Source organism: Mesocricetus auratus, unplaced genomic scaffold (assembly GCF_017639785.1).
Source record: "Mesocricetus auratus isolate SY011 unplaced genomic scaffold, BCM_Maur_2.0 Super-Scaffold_100022, whole genome shotgun sequence".
NCBI lineage: Eukaryota > Metazoa > Chordata > Mammalia > Rodentia > Cricetidae > Mesocricetus > Mesocricetus auratus.
In genome coordinates this window covers 32,807,825-32,821,711 of record NW_024429203.1, presented here as the reverse complement: position 1 = coordinate 32,821,711, position 13,887 = coordinate 32,807,825, and the positions used below count along the sequence as shown (strand labels likewise).

At 45.5% G+C, this 13,887-nt stretch overlaps 1 protein-coding gene across 1 annotated transcript in view; it reads right to left on the bottom strand.

The window, feature by feature from the left end:
• Positions 1 to 11,532, bottom strand: part of Gldn (gliomedin) — a 47,624-nt gene extending 36,092 nt beyond the window's left edge. The window contains exon 1 of the mRNA XM_005069550.3: positions 10,992 to 11,532. Within this exon, the coding sequence (XP_005069607.1) occupies positions 10,992 to 11,354 (363 nt within the window). The 5' untranslated portion in view covers positions 11,355 to 11,532. The remainder of the gene's footprint in view (positions 1 to 10,991) is intronic.
• Positions 11,533 to 13,887: the final 2,355 nt, after the last annotated feature.

Genomic DNA, 13,887 nt, shown 5'->3' with positions numbered 1-13,887 from the left:
TGAGTGAGGTTCTAGCCTGCACCCATCACCTGAAAACAAACTATCCAAGTGTTTTGCAGTCCCTGCTCAGCATTGTTCCTTGGGCACAGTTATCCATGACTCATTCCTACTCCTCTGCAGTTCTTAGCTAGAGGTGAGGAAGCGTTCCCAAAGCTCTCAGCAGTTCGGCAAAGACACAAAATTGTCTGAGTGGAAAATGAAGAGATTTCTGCATTGCATTCGGGACAAACTTCACAAATTGCATTTTGAATGTTCTTTTTGTTTTAACTCTACCTTTCAATAAAGAAAATTGTGTCCTGAACTTTAGTTAAACTAGAAGCAAATTATGTCTATTTAAGACATAGAGCTCTTAAAACTCGAAGATCTACATAAAAGCAACTAATGAGCTTGAAAAAAAATGCTCTTTTAGTGGAAGAATTGCAACCTAAAAGCTTCAGCTTGTGTCACACGGTATGACCTTTAGTCTGCCGATAAAATGCACGTAAATTAAACCTGAATGCCAACTAGATTTAGTCAAGGATTCTTTTGATGGTGGTGGTGGGGGATGGGGAATGAGAAATGTAGAAGGAAAATATGTCTTAGACTTTAAAGAAAATTTTAACCACATAAGTGTGTTTTTTCAATGATTTGTTCTGGCAACTCTCACCTTAGTAACCAACCAAATCCTGGGGTACATAAGACACCCAAGAAAGAAGGTGTTCTCTTTTTTAGAAGTATGTTTGCTCTGTCCTCTCTTCAGGAAAGCATGAACTTTTTGTTTTGTTTTGTTTTTGAATGCCACTAATAGGAATCTCCAGAAGGAAACAGGACTTTCAGAGGTGCCCTGCCTGTCGCTGTGCCATATGGAAGACTGGGGAGCCAGGAAGTCCTGCACCCTGATGAAGTCTGTCTTGCTGCCACATGAAAGTTAATTATGCTTTGCTATTTGTTTATGTGCTCTTTTTGGGTGGTGCTGAGTATGGCCCCAGGGCTCTGTGCCTGCTGGCAAACTATCTACCATTTAGTTACGTCCCCTGCCTCCTATTTGTTACCACTGACTTGAAGAGTTAGGTTATTTTTTTGATGGCAATCTCAGCTTCTGGGGGTCACATGGTTTCCCTAAGTAGCAACTGATGCAAATGCAGCAGACTACAGACGCTTGGAATGCTGAAGAAATCTGGGAGCAAACAATAAACCCAGAGCCAGAGCTTAGAGCAAGCGGGCTCACAATTACATAACACAATGTCTGGTTTTCAGTCTTCTGCCCCCCAGTTGTTATCTTGAAGCAAGGCCATGGCACTGGGAAGTAACAGGAGTAGTGCCGTGGACACGATGGACATGGAGGCCATGTGGACACAAAAGCAAAGCATTCAAGAGTGAGGTCACTGTCCTATAAAAATAAAATGTTGTTTTGTTTGTGAAAGAAGCTCTCTATGTGGCCCTGGCTGTCTTTGAGTTCTCTGTGTAGACCCGGCTGAACTCGAACTCACAGAGGTCTGCCTCCTGAGTGATGGAATTGAAGGTGTGCACTAGCACATCCAGCAGTGCTAGACAATGAGGCCTCGGAAAGCTTTCTCTCTTCTTCTGTCTCTAGAGGGTGTCACTTATGAACTGGAATATGGTCTACCAGATGTTGTGTGTGCTTTTGTGTGTAACCCAGGCCTCTCCGCTACTTGGGGCTCTGAGAGGTAAACTTCTGTTGCTTACAAGCAACCCCGTCTCTGGTATCTTGTTACAGGAGGCTCAGCAGACTGAGACAGTGCCTCCTTTTCACCTGTTTGCGGTCCTGGGAGTCGAATTGAACACAGGGTTTTTCACATGCTGGGCACGACTAACCCTGAATTTCATTCCCGGCCCAGGATTTAAAAATAGCAACAATGAGTACTAACTGAAGACCTGACTGTGATTGTGAGTACTGTTGTTATATTATCTCTAACATTCCTAGAAACCCCATAAGACAGGCATTAAAGATGAGGAAAATGGGTCTTGGAGAAGTCAAAGATGTCCAAGGTCACCCAGCTACCCAGCCAAGAATCCATTTGACTTCCATGTCCATTGTGCTCACCCCTATATAGGGACCATTTAGGGATGTAATTTGGATGGAGACCTCACAGTGAAAGATGAATGCTTTGTAGCTCAAATTAAGGGCAGGTCTGTGAGGGCTGACATCATAGCAGGGAGCCTAAACCTATCACAGAGAGATCCTGGAACAATGCCACTGGGAGGATCTGTGGACTGATAATCTGCCCTGGGAAGAGTTCTTTGTCAAGTATCCCCAGTCTGTGACCTAGTGCACTGTGTGGTTCCAGGGGGGCTCATCTATGAGCATTTTTAAGGGTTTATGTGGCTTTGAGTTCCATTCATTCTCAGCATGGTCACAGAGATGGTTAAGGAAAGGCAGGGTAAAAGCAAGAGCAGATGATCTGGAAGGCACCATCCTGCTCTGGTTGCAGGGCCCAGCAAGCTTACTCCTACTGCCTCTGCCACTTTGGCTGGAAAGAGACTAGGCCAACCCAGAGGTAGGTTTTATTAACTTCATTTTAATAGGTTCGTGGGAACTGGTCCACGTGGCTTCCTGCCATTCATTTAGTCAATACCATTTTCCTAATGAGTTAAAGGATATAGAAGAAACAAGTATACCATCAAGAAGTGTTTTCTTAGAGTGTATGCAAAGTTAGGTGTTCATGAAGAAGGATCTAAACTAGAATAAAGGGGTCCGCTCTCTCCTGTCTTCCTCAATATACCAGCATTACCTGAGACACAGACAGATTTCTGGGGGTGTTCAAAGTACAAAGACCACCAGACAAGATCCTAGCAGAGATGTAAATTCAAGTTCTTACTCTACCATTACACCTAGGATGGCTTCTGACATCCAGACTTCCCACATAGTGCCAGGTGTGTTCTGGGAATACCTCCCTGGCATACCAAGCACAAATGAGCTCATGATGCCACAAGGAAGGATACAGAAATCCACTTCCCAGGTCTGCATATGGCTTTCTAGTTGGCCACTCTCTCTTTTTGTACCCTCCTGTAACAGGCTTATCTCCTATCAGGGTCCATTCCATGTGACAGGAACTACTGAGGTATCTATCTGCTACCCCCTCCAACTGGACAGAACAGAATTGGAAGAGGGCATAAATGTGGGGTTTGTGGGAGTTAGGCTCTGTCTCAACCTTGACGGCTCTTGATTTGGGAAGTCAGTAGCTTGGCTTAGCCTATAGGCTCCCCTCCAGAGTGTAGCCACCCTCACAGCGGTTGGTTCTGTCTTGCATTCTGGGAACAAGGCTAACTTAGCAGCTTGGGCTCACCCCGACACTTCTCCAGGGATGACAGTATGCTAGGGACCAATAAAGCTACACACAGGGAGTGTTAGGCTCCAGGGGATCTGACACCTTCTGATGACTTCTGTGGGAACCTACACTCATGTGCACATAAAACACACACACACCCACATATACACACACCACACACCACACACACTTAAAAATAAAAATAGATCAAGTAAAAACACAACTGAAACCAAACAAAATGCCAAAAATTGCTTCTACCTCAACTGTAACAATAACAACCATATTAGTGGTTACTCCCAAGTGTTCAAAATTCAGGCTTACAAATAACAAGATTGTGACCAAGCTAAATAAAACAAGTGTGTTTAAAACCTCCCAAGGAACAACTGTTACACACCCCCAGCTGGATGTCCTAAGATGGCCTCAAGCAATGTGGATGCTGTTTAGTCAAGATTGTGCCAACCAAGTTTTTTTTCTTCTTTTTTTCTCTCTCTAATGTCAACATTAAAAAGTTGAGATATTTCATATGAAAAGTCAGATGTTTTTACTTCTAGAAAAAAATTAAGACTAGGCTCTGGTTTCTGTGCAGGCATCATCAGTGCGAACATATGTTGCATGCTTCATACAGGGCATGTGATACAGTGTGAATGAGCTTCCCAGAATCACATATTGGAAAATTAATCTTCAAATTCATGTTACTTGTATTTCTGGGTGGGTATTTAGAGGGGTGATGAGATTAAATGGGTAATGAAGGGAGTTCTCCTGAGATTGCATTACTCCCATGAATGAGACTGGAGGATAAAGGGGGAAATGTGTTATCCATTTTTCTGCATTTGCCAAATTGATTTCCACATGGGCATTTTGCACTCTATCAGTAAAGCAAGAGCCTGGCTATTTCCTTTCAGCTTCCCTGGTTCGGTGTAGTGTCAAACTCTTATCATCTAGTTATGGCAAATAACAAAACTATATTTTAGATAATCACAATTTGCATTTTTAAATTAAAATATCTAGGGTTGGAAAGGTGGCTCAGTGGTTAAGACCACTTGTTATTCTTGCAGAGGACCCAGGTTTGATTCCCAGCACCCACACATCAACTTACACTCATCCGCAACTCCAGTTCTAGGGGGTCCAATGCCCTCTTGACCTTTTGGGTACCAGGCATACACATGGTGCATAGACACTCATGTGGGTAAAACACTCATATACATAAGCAGAACAAATAAATCTTTAAGAAAAATGAACGCCTTCTCCTCACATGTTTAAGAGACATTTGTCAGGGAAAACTGGAGGCAAACAGTTTTTGCAGATAGGAGAAAAAGGGAAAGAGGAGAGGAACGGCTGAGTGGGTGGATTACCAAATTTAAGGATGTATAAAAAAGCCTTATGTGACCACAGCACTTCATAACTAATCAAAAAGAGTCTACATAGGAGTGTCATTCATCAGTAGACTATGCTTTCCCCAAGACATGGGTTATTAAATGAAAATCTCAGCTCTGGTTATGGGATCTTTCTATTTGTTAGTCAAGGAGGCCCCAGAGACACCCAAAACAACACAGATTATTGCTATTACTCTTAGTTTTCCTCTATAACTAGTTGGTAAGTCCTTATTGATGAAGATATCATATGCTTTGGTTGCAGGACATTAGAGAAATCAATTTTGGATTAATCTGGCAACTTTCCAATCTGCTGGCTAGATTTCACAGTGGTGGAAGGTACTGGACACTGAAGAGAAAAAGGCACCAATTAATTGTCTTACCCAGCACTAGACCCTGCATGCTACAACATCAACCTGCCAGACAAGATGTGCTCACTGGTGCTATAGTGGCATGACTGACATAGGGATAAACAACTGCTTCCTGATTGAATTTGGGGCCTGCTCCAAAAACAGGAATTCATGCCTAATACTGTAAACTTGGCCAAAAGCCCATGACAAGGGAGGTCATTAACCCACTACTGTTGTTTTGTTAAGTGGACATGTTGTCAAAATGCCTTGTGTTTATCTCCCTAGTTTAGTTCTGTTTTCAATCCTGGTCAGAGAAGTTTGTTTTTAAAATAAAAAAGTATTTTTACGTGCATGGGTACTTTTTTCTGTATATATATCTGTGCACCATGTACACATAGTGCCTGTCTACAGAATCCAGAAAAGGCCATTGGATCCCCTGGAACTGGAGTTACAGATGGTTGTGAGCTACCCTGTGGGTGCTATAAATAGAATCTTGGTCCTCTGGGAAGTACAGTCAGTGCCTTTATCTGCTGAGCCACCTCTAAAGACCTTTCTTTCTGCAGTGGATGGCAGGAATGAAGAAACTCCTAATTGTCCAAAGTCTTGAGAATAAGTGACGTTTGAATGTTCAGTCCTAAATGGAACATATGCCAACCTCGTCAAGACTCAGAACACGGAAGAAGAGGGGACAGAAAGAATGTAAGAGCTAGAGGATGGGGAGTGTTAGGTCTCGTGCAAGATGAATGAAAAAAAAAAAAGAAATAAAAGGAGGGCAAGGCCGCTTCTAGGCAGGTGTGGTGGAGGAGAAGATATTGTAGATATGAGGGAGACCACAGCCAGAGGAATCTAGAGGAGTTCAGAGTGAGCATGGCCGGACTGAGCTGGTCATGTGATGAGAAAAGGGGAGGGGAGATGGGAGAGCCAGGAGACCAGGAGACAAAGAGACCAAAAGGGAAAAGGCTAAATAATGACTGGTGTAGCCAAAATGGATTATATAGGGAAGAGCAACTGGGGTAACTCCAGCCCCTGGAGTTCATGGTAGGGGTGGGGTATATCATCAAGGAGGACCCTGTAACAGGTAGGGACTAAGGGATGCTGGGAGAATCTGGCAGCCAGAACCATCTTTGATATGTTAAATGGGTAGTCAAGGCTGCTGCCTTCCAGGAAAGGACACGTCCTTTGTACATGAGCTCTCTGCAGCCGTGGTTACCTGCAGAAAATCAAGCCAGGCAGGATCAGTCAACATTCTAGCAGGCAGCGCTCACAGGATTCAGGGGATTCCAAAAGAAAAACAGGAGAGGACCTGAAGGTGAGGTTGAGAGGTGCCGGCTGTGCCCAGAGGAGAAGGTGGAATGGATGTTTAGGTATAAGGAATTTCCCTTGAATTCTATTGTTGTTTATAGTAGGTTGTCAGAAAATCTTCTTGGGTTTTCCTGGTATACTAATATAATTTGATGGGAGTCAAACTCCCACTTGCCAACACGTATTTGACTACTTTTGTTTGTCTAGTTTCTCTGGTTAGTCCCTAGGACAAACCGAGCTACCTCTACTGATAGTAGACAGCTCTCTTAGGATAATTGCTAGTGAGTGGAGAGCTGGTTTTGAAGTAAGAGATTATCATTATATTTTACCTTGTTAAGAAAGAATCTATTGGTCTGGTGGTGGTGCATACCTCTAATCCCAGTACTTGGAAGGCAGAGATAGGTGGATCTCTACCTGCAAGCTTTAGGACAGCCTGGCCTACAAATTGCTTTCTAGGACAACCAGGGCTGTTATACAGAGAAACTCTGTCTTGAAAAACAAACAAAAAAAAATAACAAAAAAAGAAAAAGAAAAAAGTAATCTATTGATTTATATTATAATTGCAGATTTCAAAAGTATTGGAGAGATGACTCGGTGTTTAAGAGCCTGTGTTGGGACCTTGGTTGGATTTCACAAGCTTCTGTGACTATCTTTCCAGAGGCTCTGAAGCCCTCTTCTGACCTCCCTGGCATACACACAGTACACATGAAGGTAAAATGAATAAAATAAAATAAAACTTAAAAATTATAGACAGTTAAGCATAGACCTAGGTATGGTAATCCCCGTGCTTAGGAGGCTGAGGCAGATAGAGGGAGATCTCAGTGCTAGCCTACAACATGGTAAAATCCTGTCTAAAATAACAATCTGGTGTAGGCCTTAAATTCTATCAAATGCTCTTTGTAGCATATGGATGTTGTTTAATCCTATTTGTCTTCCTTGAAAAATTATTTGGGTTTACTTCAAAATAGGAAAAGTGACTTTCTTGTGAGAGAGGTGCCCAGACTTTTTGAATGCTTTCTGAGGTGTAGGAGTGTGCTTGGTACCCAAGGCTAACCATTGCTATGGAGACATATTCACCAGCCTTAGTGCATCAAAAGTTTCCTACCTGACTTCCCCCTGGATGCTCTAGATTTGGGGTCAGAAAAGATAACAGAGCAAAGTTACCAGAGTGTCAGTAAAGGTAAGATATGAAGAAAGAGGAGGCAGGGAAGGGCAGGGGGAGAGGGACATGGAGAGAGAGAGAGAGTGGGGGAGGGGTCAGATGGATTCTGCTGGGAAAGGTTGTGGGGAGGAGAAACAATACAAGCTATGTGCCCTATAGGAAGGGAGGAGGTAGGTCAGAGCTTCCCTTTGTCCCATGGCTTCCAGATCCTTCTTCCGCTTTCCAGCCAGGTTTGATGCTCCCAGGCTTTGCCCACTGTCCCACTCAACACTTCTCCAAAACACTCCCTTGCTTTTAAACTTTTTAATATGCTTGCCTGTGCCAAATGAACTATACTTGTAATAATTGCAGTTTTTTTTCCAACGAAGTCATTTAGAACTAGCAACCCAAATGTGCCAGTCAGAACTCCCATGCTGACTGAATTACTTTTTGTTTTAGCCAAAAGTGCAGAGACAAGCCACAAGGAAAGCTCATCTTGGGTAAAGAGACCATTCTGGAAGGTTTTTTGAAATGCTGACATTAATCTATATAGAACTAGCCTCTTTGTTCTTAGTTCTCCAAAACAGAGTCTCAGAGTGAAATCCTGGGTTGGTCCATGGATCTCACACTCATTCGAGATCCGATGCTATAGAAGAGGCCCAAGGGTGAGTGTGTAGATGTGCCTACTTCCAAGATTTTCTCTAGATCATTCTCTTAATGCTTCTACTTGAGGTGCCCAGTGATGGCTTCTCTTTAATAAATTGGTTTCCTTTGTGGTTAATTTTCTGTTATAAGAAAAGTGAATGGTAAAGAAAATAATTTGTGAAGATGAGAAGTGTATTGTTATAATAATGAAAAAAAAGAGGCAGTGAAATTGCTCCTTTGCTTAAAGCAAGGCCGGACAAGGACTAGAAGTGCTTGACCCAGCTAGCTTACCATGGTTAGGAACTCATGTCAATATCTTCTCTGCTCCTATCTGAGGTCACTATCCCAGGCCACACCTCAGACTGACCCACTTGGAATAATATCTAGGGTGGATTCCGGATTTGCTAAGTTTTCAGGTTTCTCTGATGACTCTGGTGTTCTAGGAATGTCTTACTCAAAATGTGGCCCTCAGACTTGCAGCACTGGCATCGGTGGGCACTTGTTAGCCATGCAGAATCTCAGACCTTAGACCATCTGAATTGAAACCTGCATTGTACAGCCTTCCCAAGATACTTATGGGCATGGGAGAGTTGCAGTGCTCTAAGAGTATGACACCTGGATACTTACGTGTGTGATGAGGGAAAAAAAGAAATAAAAGAGGAAGGCCATGACTGCTCCTAGGCATGATGGAGAAGAAGGTTTATTTTAGATAGAAGGGAGAGCATAGCCAGAGGCAGGGACATCTGGGGGAGTCCAGAGTGACATGACCACACTGAGCTGTGCCATGTGAGGAACTGGCCCACAGGAAGAGGGGAGAGGAGCCGCTGACCAAGGCTGGTGGCCTGGGCCAAGAGACTGACCAAGACAGTAAAGGCTAGACCGAAAGGGCCAGGTAACCAAAATGGCTGGATTATATAGGGAAGGGAGAGCTGGGGAAAGGGCAGCCCACCCCAGGCCGGAGAGTTCAGGGTAGGGGATATGGCATGCCAACCAGGAGGGCCCTCCAACAGGTAGAGACTGAGGGATACAGGGAAAACCTGGTGACCCATGTAGGCTTTGATATATTAGCATGCACCTCAGTCAGCCATTTGCCCAGGGTTTGACCTGACACACGGTGGAGTTGCAGTGTTCTTAGAGGACTGCACCTGGACACTTGCATAAGAAGGACACACATCAGCGAGGTCATTGCTTTCTGGTCTTGCTGCACCTCCTTCAGTGACTCCAAAGGCTCACAACTCAAGTCTCACATATCAGTGTGAGACAGTGGGTACTGAACTCTAGCTGCAGTCTCGGTGGTGCTAATCTGTACCATCAGCAGGTGACTGCACTGCCAGGTCACCTGCACTTAGATCTAGCTTTCTGAGTGACATGGAAATGAGCTCATTCTCTTATGTCAGTGACTGAATAGGCTGCAATTTGGATCTAAGCCGTCTACCTTAAGAGCAGGATTAAAGATATAAAGTGTCGATGTTCAGATGAATTTCTCTTGGAACGTTTAAAAAGAACTCTTAAAATGCAGAGTAAAGAGCCAAGAGAATGCTCTAGAATTTCCTAATGAGTCCTCTCCATCTTATAGAGGTTTTAGCTTTTGAAATTTCTGCTTAGGCACAGATTTTTTAAATGTTTACATGAGTAAAACAGTGAAGTCAGAAATGGGAAACTCGACCTTTCTCAAACTATGTGTTTTAAGTGTGTAGTATTTGTAGTTTTAAAAGCATTTAAACTTACACGTAATGTTTGAAAGCCTCTCTGACAACAACAAATGTCCAAAGCAGACTTCTCATCAAATGTGTAGGACTCCAAAGTATTGCTCACTGGACTTGGAGTGACAATTGAAGTTTCTAATTATAAAGTCAAGTAAGACGAAAGCTGCTGTTGTGAACGAAAAGGGACCGGGAGATGGAAAGAGGAGTGAGAATTTGGTCTTGATGCACCTGCTAGAGATCCACTGAGGTCAAGTCAACAAAAGCAAAACCCCTGAAAACTGGATTAAAGATCTCTTTTCCTCTATCTTTCCTTTAGAGTGGTGTCTCCTAAATCTCAGGAAGTGAATATGCCACAGGATAGCTTAGAAAATGCAACGAGGCCTAGGAGCTTTGTGACTCATGTCTGCAATCCTGGCACCTAGGTGGTGGAGTCCAAGGTCATCCTCGGCTACACAGCCAGTTGAAGGCCATCCTGGGTTACATGAAACTGTTTTAGGAAGGAAAAATGAAGGAGAAGGGAGGTTAAGGGGTACTGAGGGAAGGAGAGTGATTAAAAAGAAGAAAAGGATTAATGCTGGAAGCTTCCCTGGATGCACGCGTTCGCACCAGCAGTTCTGGCTTTCGGCTCTTCTGAGCTAATGTGGGAAGCCATCCACAGGCCCCGCATTAAGAACCTCAGTTTCATCAGTGCATATTAGCATGCTAATAAAAGTTACACTACACCAATCTCTCCCATTTGGAACAGCTCGAGAGCCAGGAATGACTGTCAGCTTCTAGGTGGACAGTTTGGTCGCGATCTCATGGGGATGAACCCAGGCCAGATTAAAAGTCTAACCACTAGATTGTGCCAGGGGAAGGAATCCTTGTTGAAGAAAAGTCACTTCGTTGATAACTCTCCTACAGGGAGCTGCTGCTGTGGGTCAGTTCACACCCAGAAAATGTCTATCAAAAGTTGTGAGAGGCTGCCTACGCCCTACATTTACCTGCAGACTCAAAAGATGTCAGAAGTGAAGACTTGAGCCCTGCCCTGTCCTAGAAGATGAAGGGACTGATCTCAAAAGAGTCAAGCAGCTTGCCAGGATGACCTCCCTGGCCACATCTACACCCAGGCTTCTCTCCATGATGTCCCTGGCCAACGGAATCCTAGTTCCCAACACCTCCTGCGGCCCAGACTAACGGGGGCGCCACCGAGACGAGCCCCTGCCTACCGGCACCATGGAGTAGGTCATCATCATCATCATGTCCTGGCTCTCGGCGCGGATGTGTGGCGCAGGTTCTCCGCTGTGGCTGCGCTTGTTGCGCGCTGCGCTCGCGGGGTCCTGGGGTGGTTCGGGGACCTGGCCCGGTGCACGACTCAGTTCTGCCAGAAAGGCGCGTAGGGCGCTGTCTTCGCGCTGCTCCCGGCCGCGTTGAGCCTCTAGCGTCCGCAGGGCCGCGCTCAGCCCGCGCCACTGGCACAGCAGGAACACTGTGCCAGCGGCATTCAGCGCCAACAGGAGTGCTACTGCCACTAGGGCGCCGCGCACCCCCCAGCCTGTAGCCCCTCGGCCCCGCTCTGCTGCTTGGGTCATGTCTGTGCGCTGGGGCTAGGCAGTGCAGGGCAACACTGGGCCTCTTCTCTCAGTGGCAGATTTTATAGCCTCGCTCAAGCTGTGGGCTGTTGGCAGAGCCCTGAGTCAAGCTGCCTTTAGACTCGTCTGGCAAAGCGGGTTGGGGACAGTAGTGGCGCCCCAGTAGCCCAGAGGGACAGGCGGGCAGCAAGGGGGTGAGTAGCCAGTGGAGACAAGTGCGGAGGAGGGGCGGCCAAGCAAATAGCAAACAGGCCTCCCCTCTTTTTCTTGCTGTCCTGCCCGTGGGCATTGCCAGGAACCAGACAGGCATAGTCCGGGTCAGACTGAGGAGGAGGGCAGGAATTCTTAAAGCCTGAGAAGTTTCTAGATTCCACCCCCTTCTCCCTTCAGTCCTCTTTGGAGAAAACCATAAGCATGCCCAAATGCATGTGTCACTGTTCTTGGGAGGTCTGCTGCTTGGGCTCTGGCCCAGGCTGCCCATTACCCATCCATCCTCGTGGCCACGAAAGACCCTTAGAGATTTTTTCCCAGAACAGGGACAGTGAGAGATGGGAAATTGTTGGTATTAGAAGGGTAAAAGGCCACCCATCAGAAGCAGAAATGTCCAAGTCCTCTTAGGAAGCAGGAATCATATGGCTTTTAGGACTAAGCTAAGAACTCTCCCATGAGACGCAAACCTGGGAGGCAGCAGTGATGAGGCAAAAATGATTTTTGGAGACCTGGTTCTAAACCAGCAGCCAATGCCAGACATCTGGGAGCGATGTGGTTTTCTCACCCCCCCCCCGCCCTCCCACCCCCACCCCCACCCCCAAAGCTGGAGATCAAAGCCAGGGTTTTGCAACTGCAAAACAAGAACCCTGCTTCTGAGCCACATAGGATTTCACTACATAGGTCAGGGTGGCTTTGAACTCCTGAGGGACAGTACGACGACAGGAGGACAAGGGAACACTGGAGCTTTGTAACGACCTCCACAGCCTTTGCAGCCCAGTTCTTGCTGGTAGCCTCCCTGCCACAGAAGAGAATATGCAGGTGGGATCAGGCTTAACTTTCAGGGTGAGCCGTGGCACGGTCTCTGGAAAAGCACAAGACATCTGAAGCTCCACCTTCACCACAACCCCAAGTCCAGGGTTAGATCCCTGAGCTTCAACAGGAACTCTGACCAACTTGAGTATTCTTAGAAGTGCAGCTACACAAGATGGAACTGAGGAAGCAGGAAGCAGGGATATGATACCTGGGAGAGGATGACAACAATGTCAATGACTCTGTCCAGTTCCTCCCAACTCGAACATACTGTAACCTGTTGGAAGAATTGTGCATCCTTTCTTTTCTAATCCATGCTAGGATGGGGCTACAGAGAGAAAGTGCTTTGGGGCTTAGCACTTTTAGACTCTAATTCAGTAACCATTTACTGAGCCCTTTCTATGTGTCGGTCTCTGGGACGGGCATTAAAGATACAGGAGCAAGCAAGGCACACAGTGGGAACATCATGGTGACTTCTGGGCATTTCTTTAACCCAACACTTATTAGAGCTATTGTAGACCACCTGCCACCAATACCATCAGCAACGCAATGTAAGGCTCCTGAGTTCAGGAAGACATACTGGTTGGACCTTGTCGTTCCCATCAGGTAAGATAGAATGGGTTTTTAATTATTATCTGTGTGATGAGCAACTGAATGAATGAGTGAGTGAAAGGTTTGCGAATGACATTTCTAAGGATAACAGGTATATATAGTGCTAGTGTCACTTGGAAGATGTTCATATGGCCTTTGCTCTGGCCACTCACCTCCCTTGCAAGGCTGGGTTCCAGTGCTGGGAAATGTGGTGGTAGTCTGAAGTGCATTGCTTTATTTTAAGTCAGGACTACAGCTCTAGATAGAATGGAGATGAGGATCCTCTAGAATCCTCAAGCTAAGAAGCTGCCCCTCCTGGCACATGGGACTCAAAAGGCTGAGGCATGGTCACCAGTAGGACTAGTGGACGGGGCACCTGGGCTATTGCATTGGAGCCAAAAGAGAGGCAGAAGAAGGATAAAAGACTGACCGGTTCCTATGAGGAATCTTCTGTGGTTTTGGAATGGAATTGGGCCTCATAATCTCATAGGGAGTGGCTATTAGGAAATGTGGCTGTTTTGGAGTGGATATGGCCTTGTTAAAAGAAGTGTGTCACTGTTGGGGTTGGCTTTGAGGTTTCCTATGCTTGGGATACTGCCAAGTTCTCAGACCATTTCCCATTGCCTGCAAGATGCAAGATCTCAGCTATTTCTTTGGTACCATGTCTCCCTGCAGGCTGCCATGTTCCCCACCATGGTAATCATGGTGGTAAATGAGGCCTCCATTACATGTTTTCCTTTATAAGAGTGGCCATGCTGTCTCTTCACAGCAATAGAAACCTAAGTAAGACACTCTCTCAGCTCCATTTTAATTCTTTCCATGCAGGCACTTGACAAAAAGAAGGGTGGAAATGTTAATATCCTGTCAGGGACTGTGCCCAATTAGCTCTCATGCCATGCTGTCTCTAACCAGCTGACTTTCC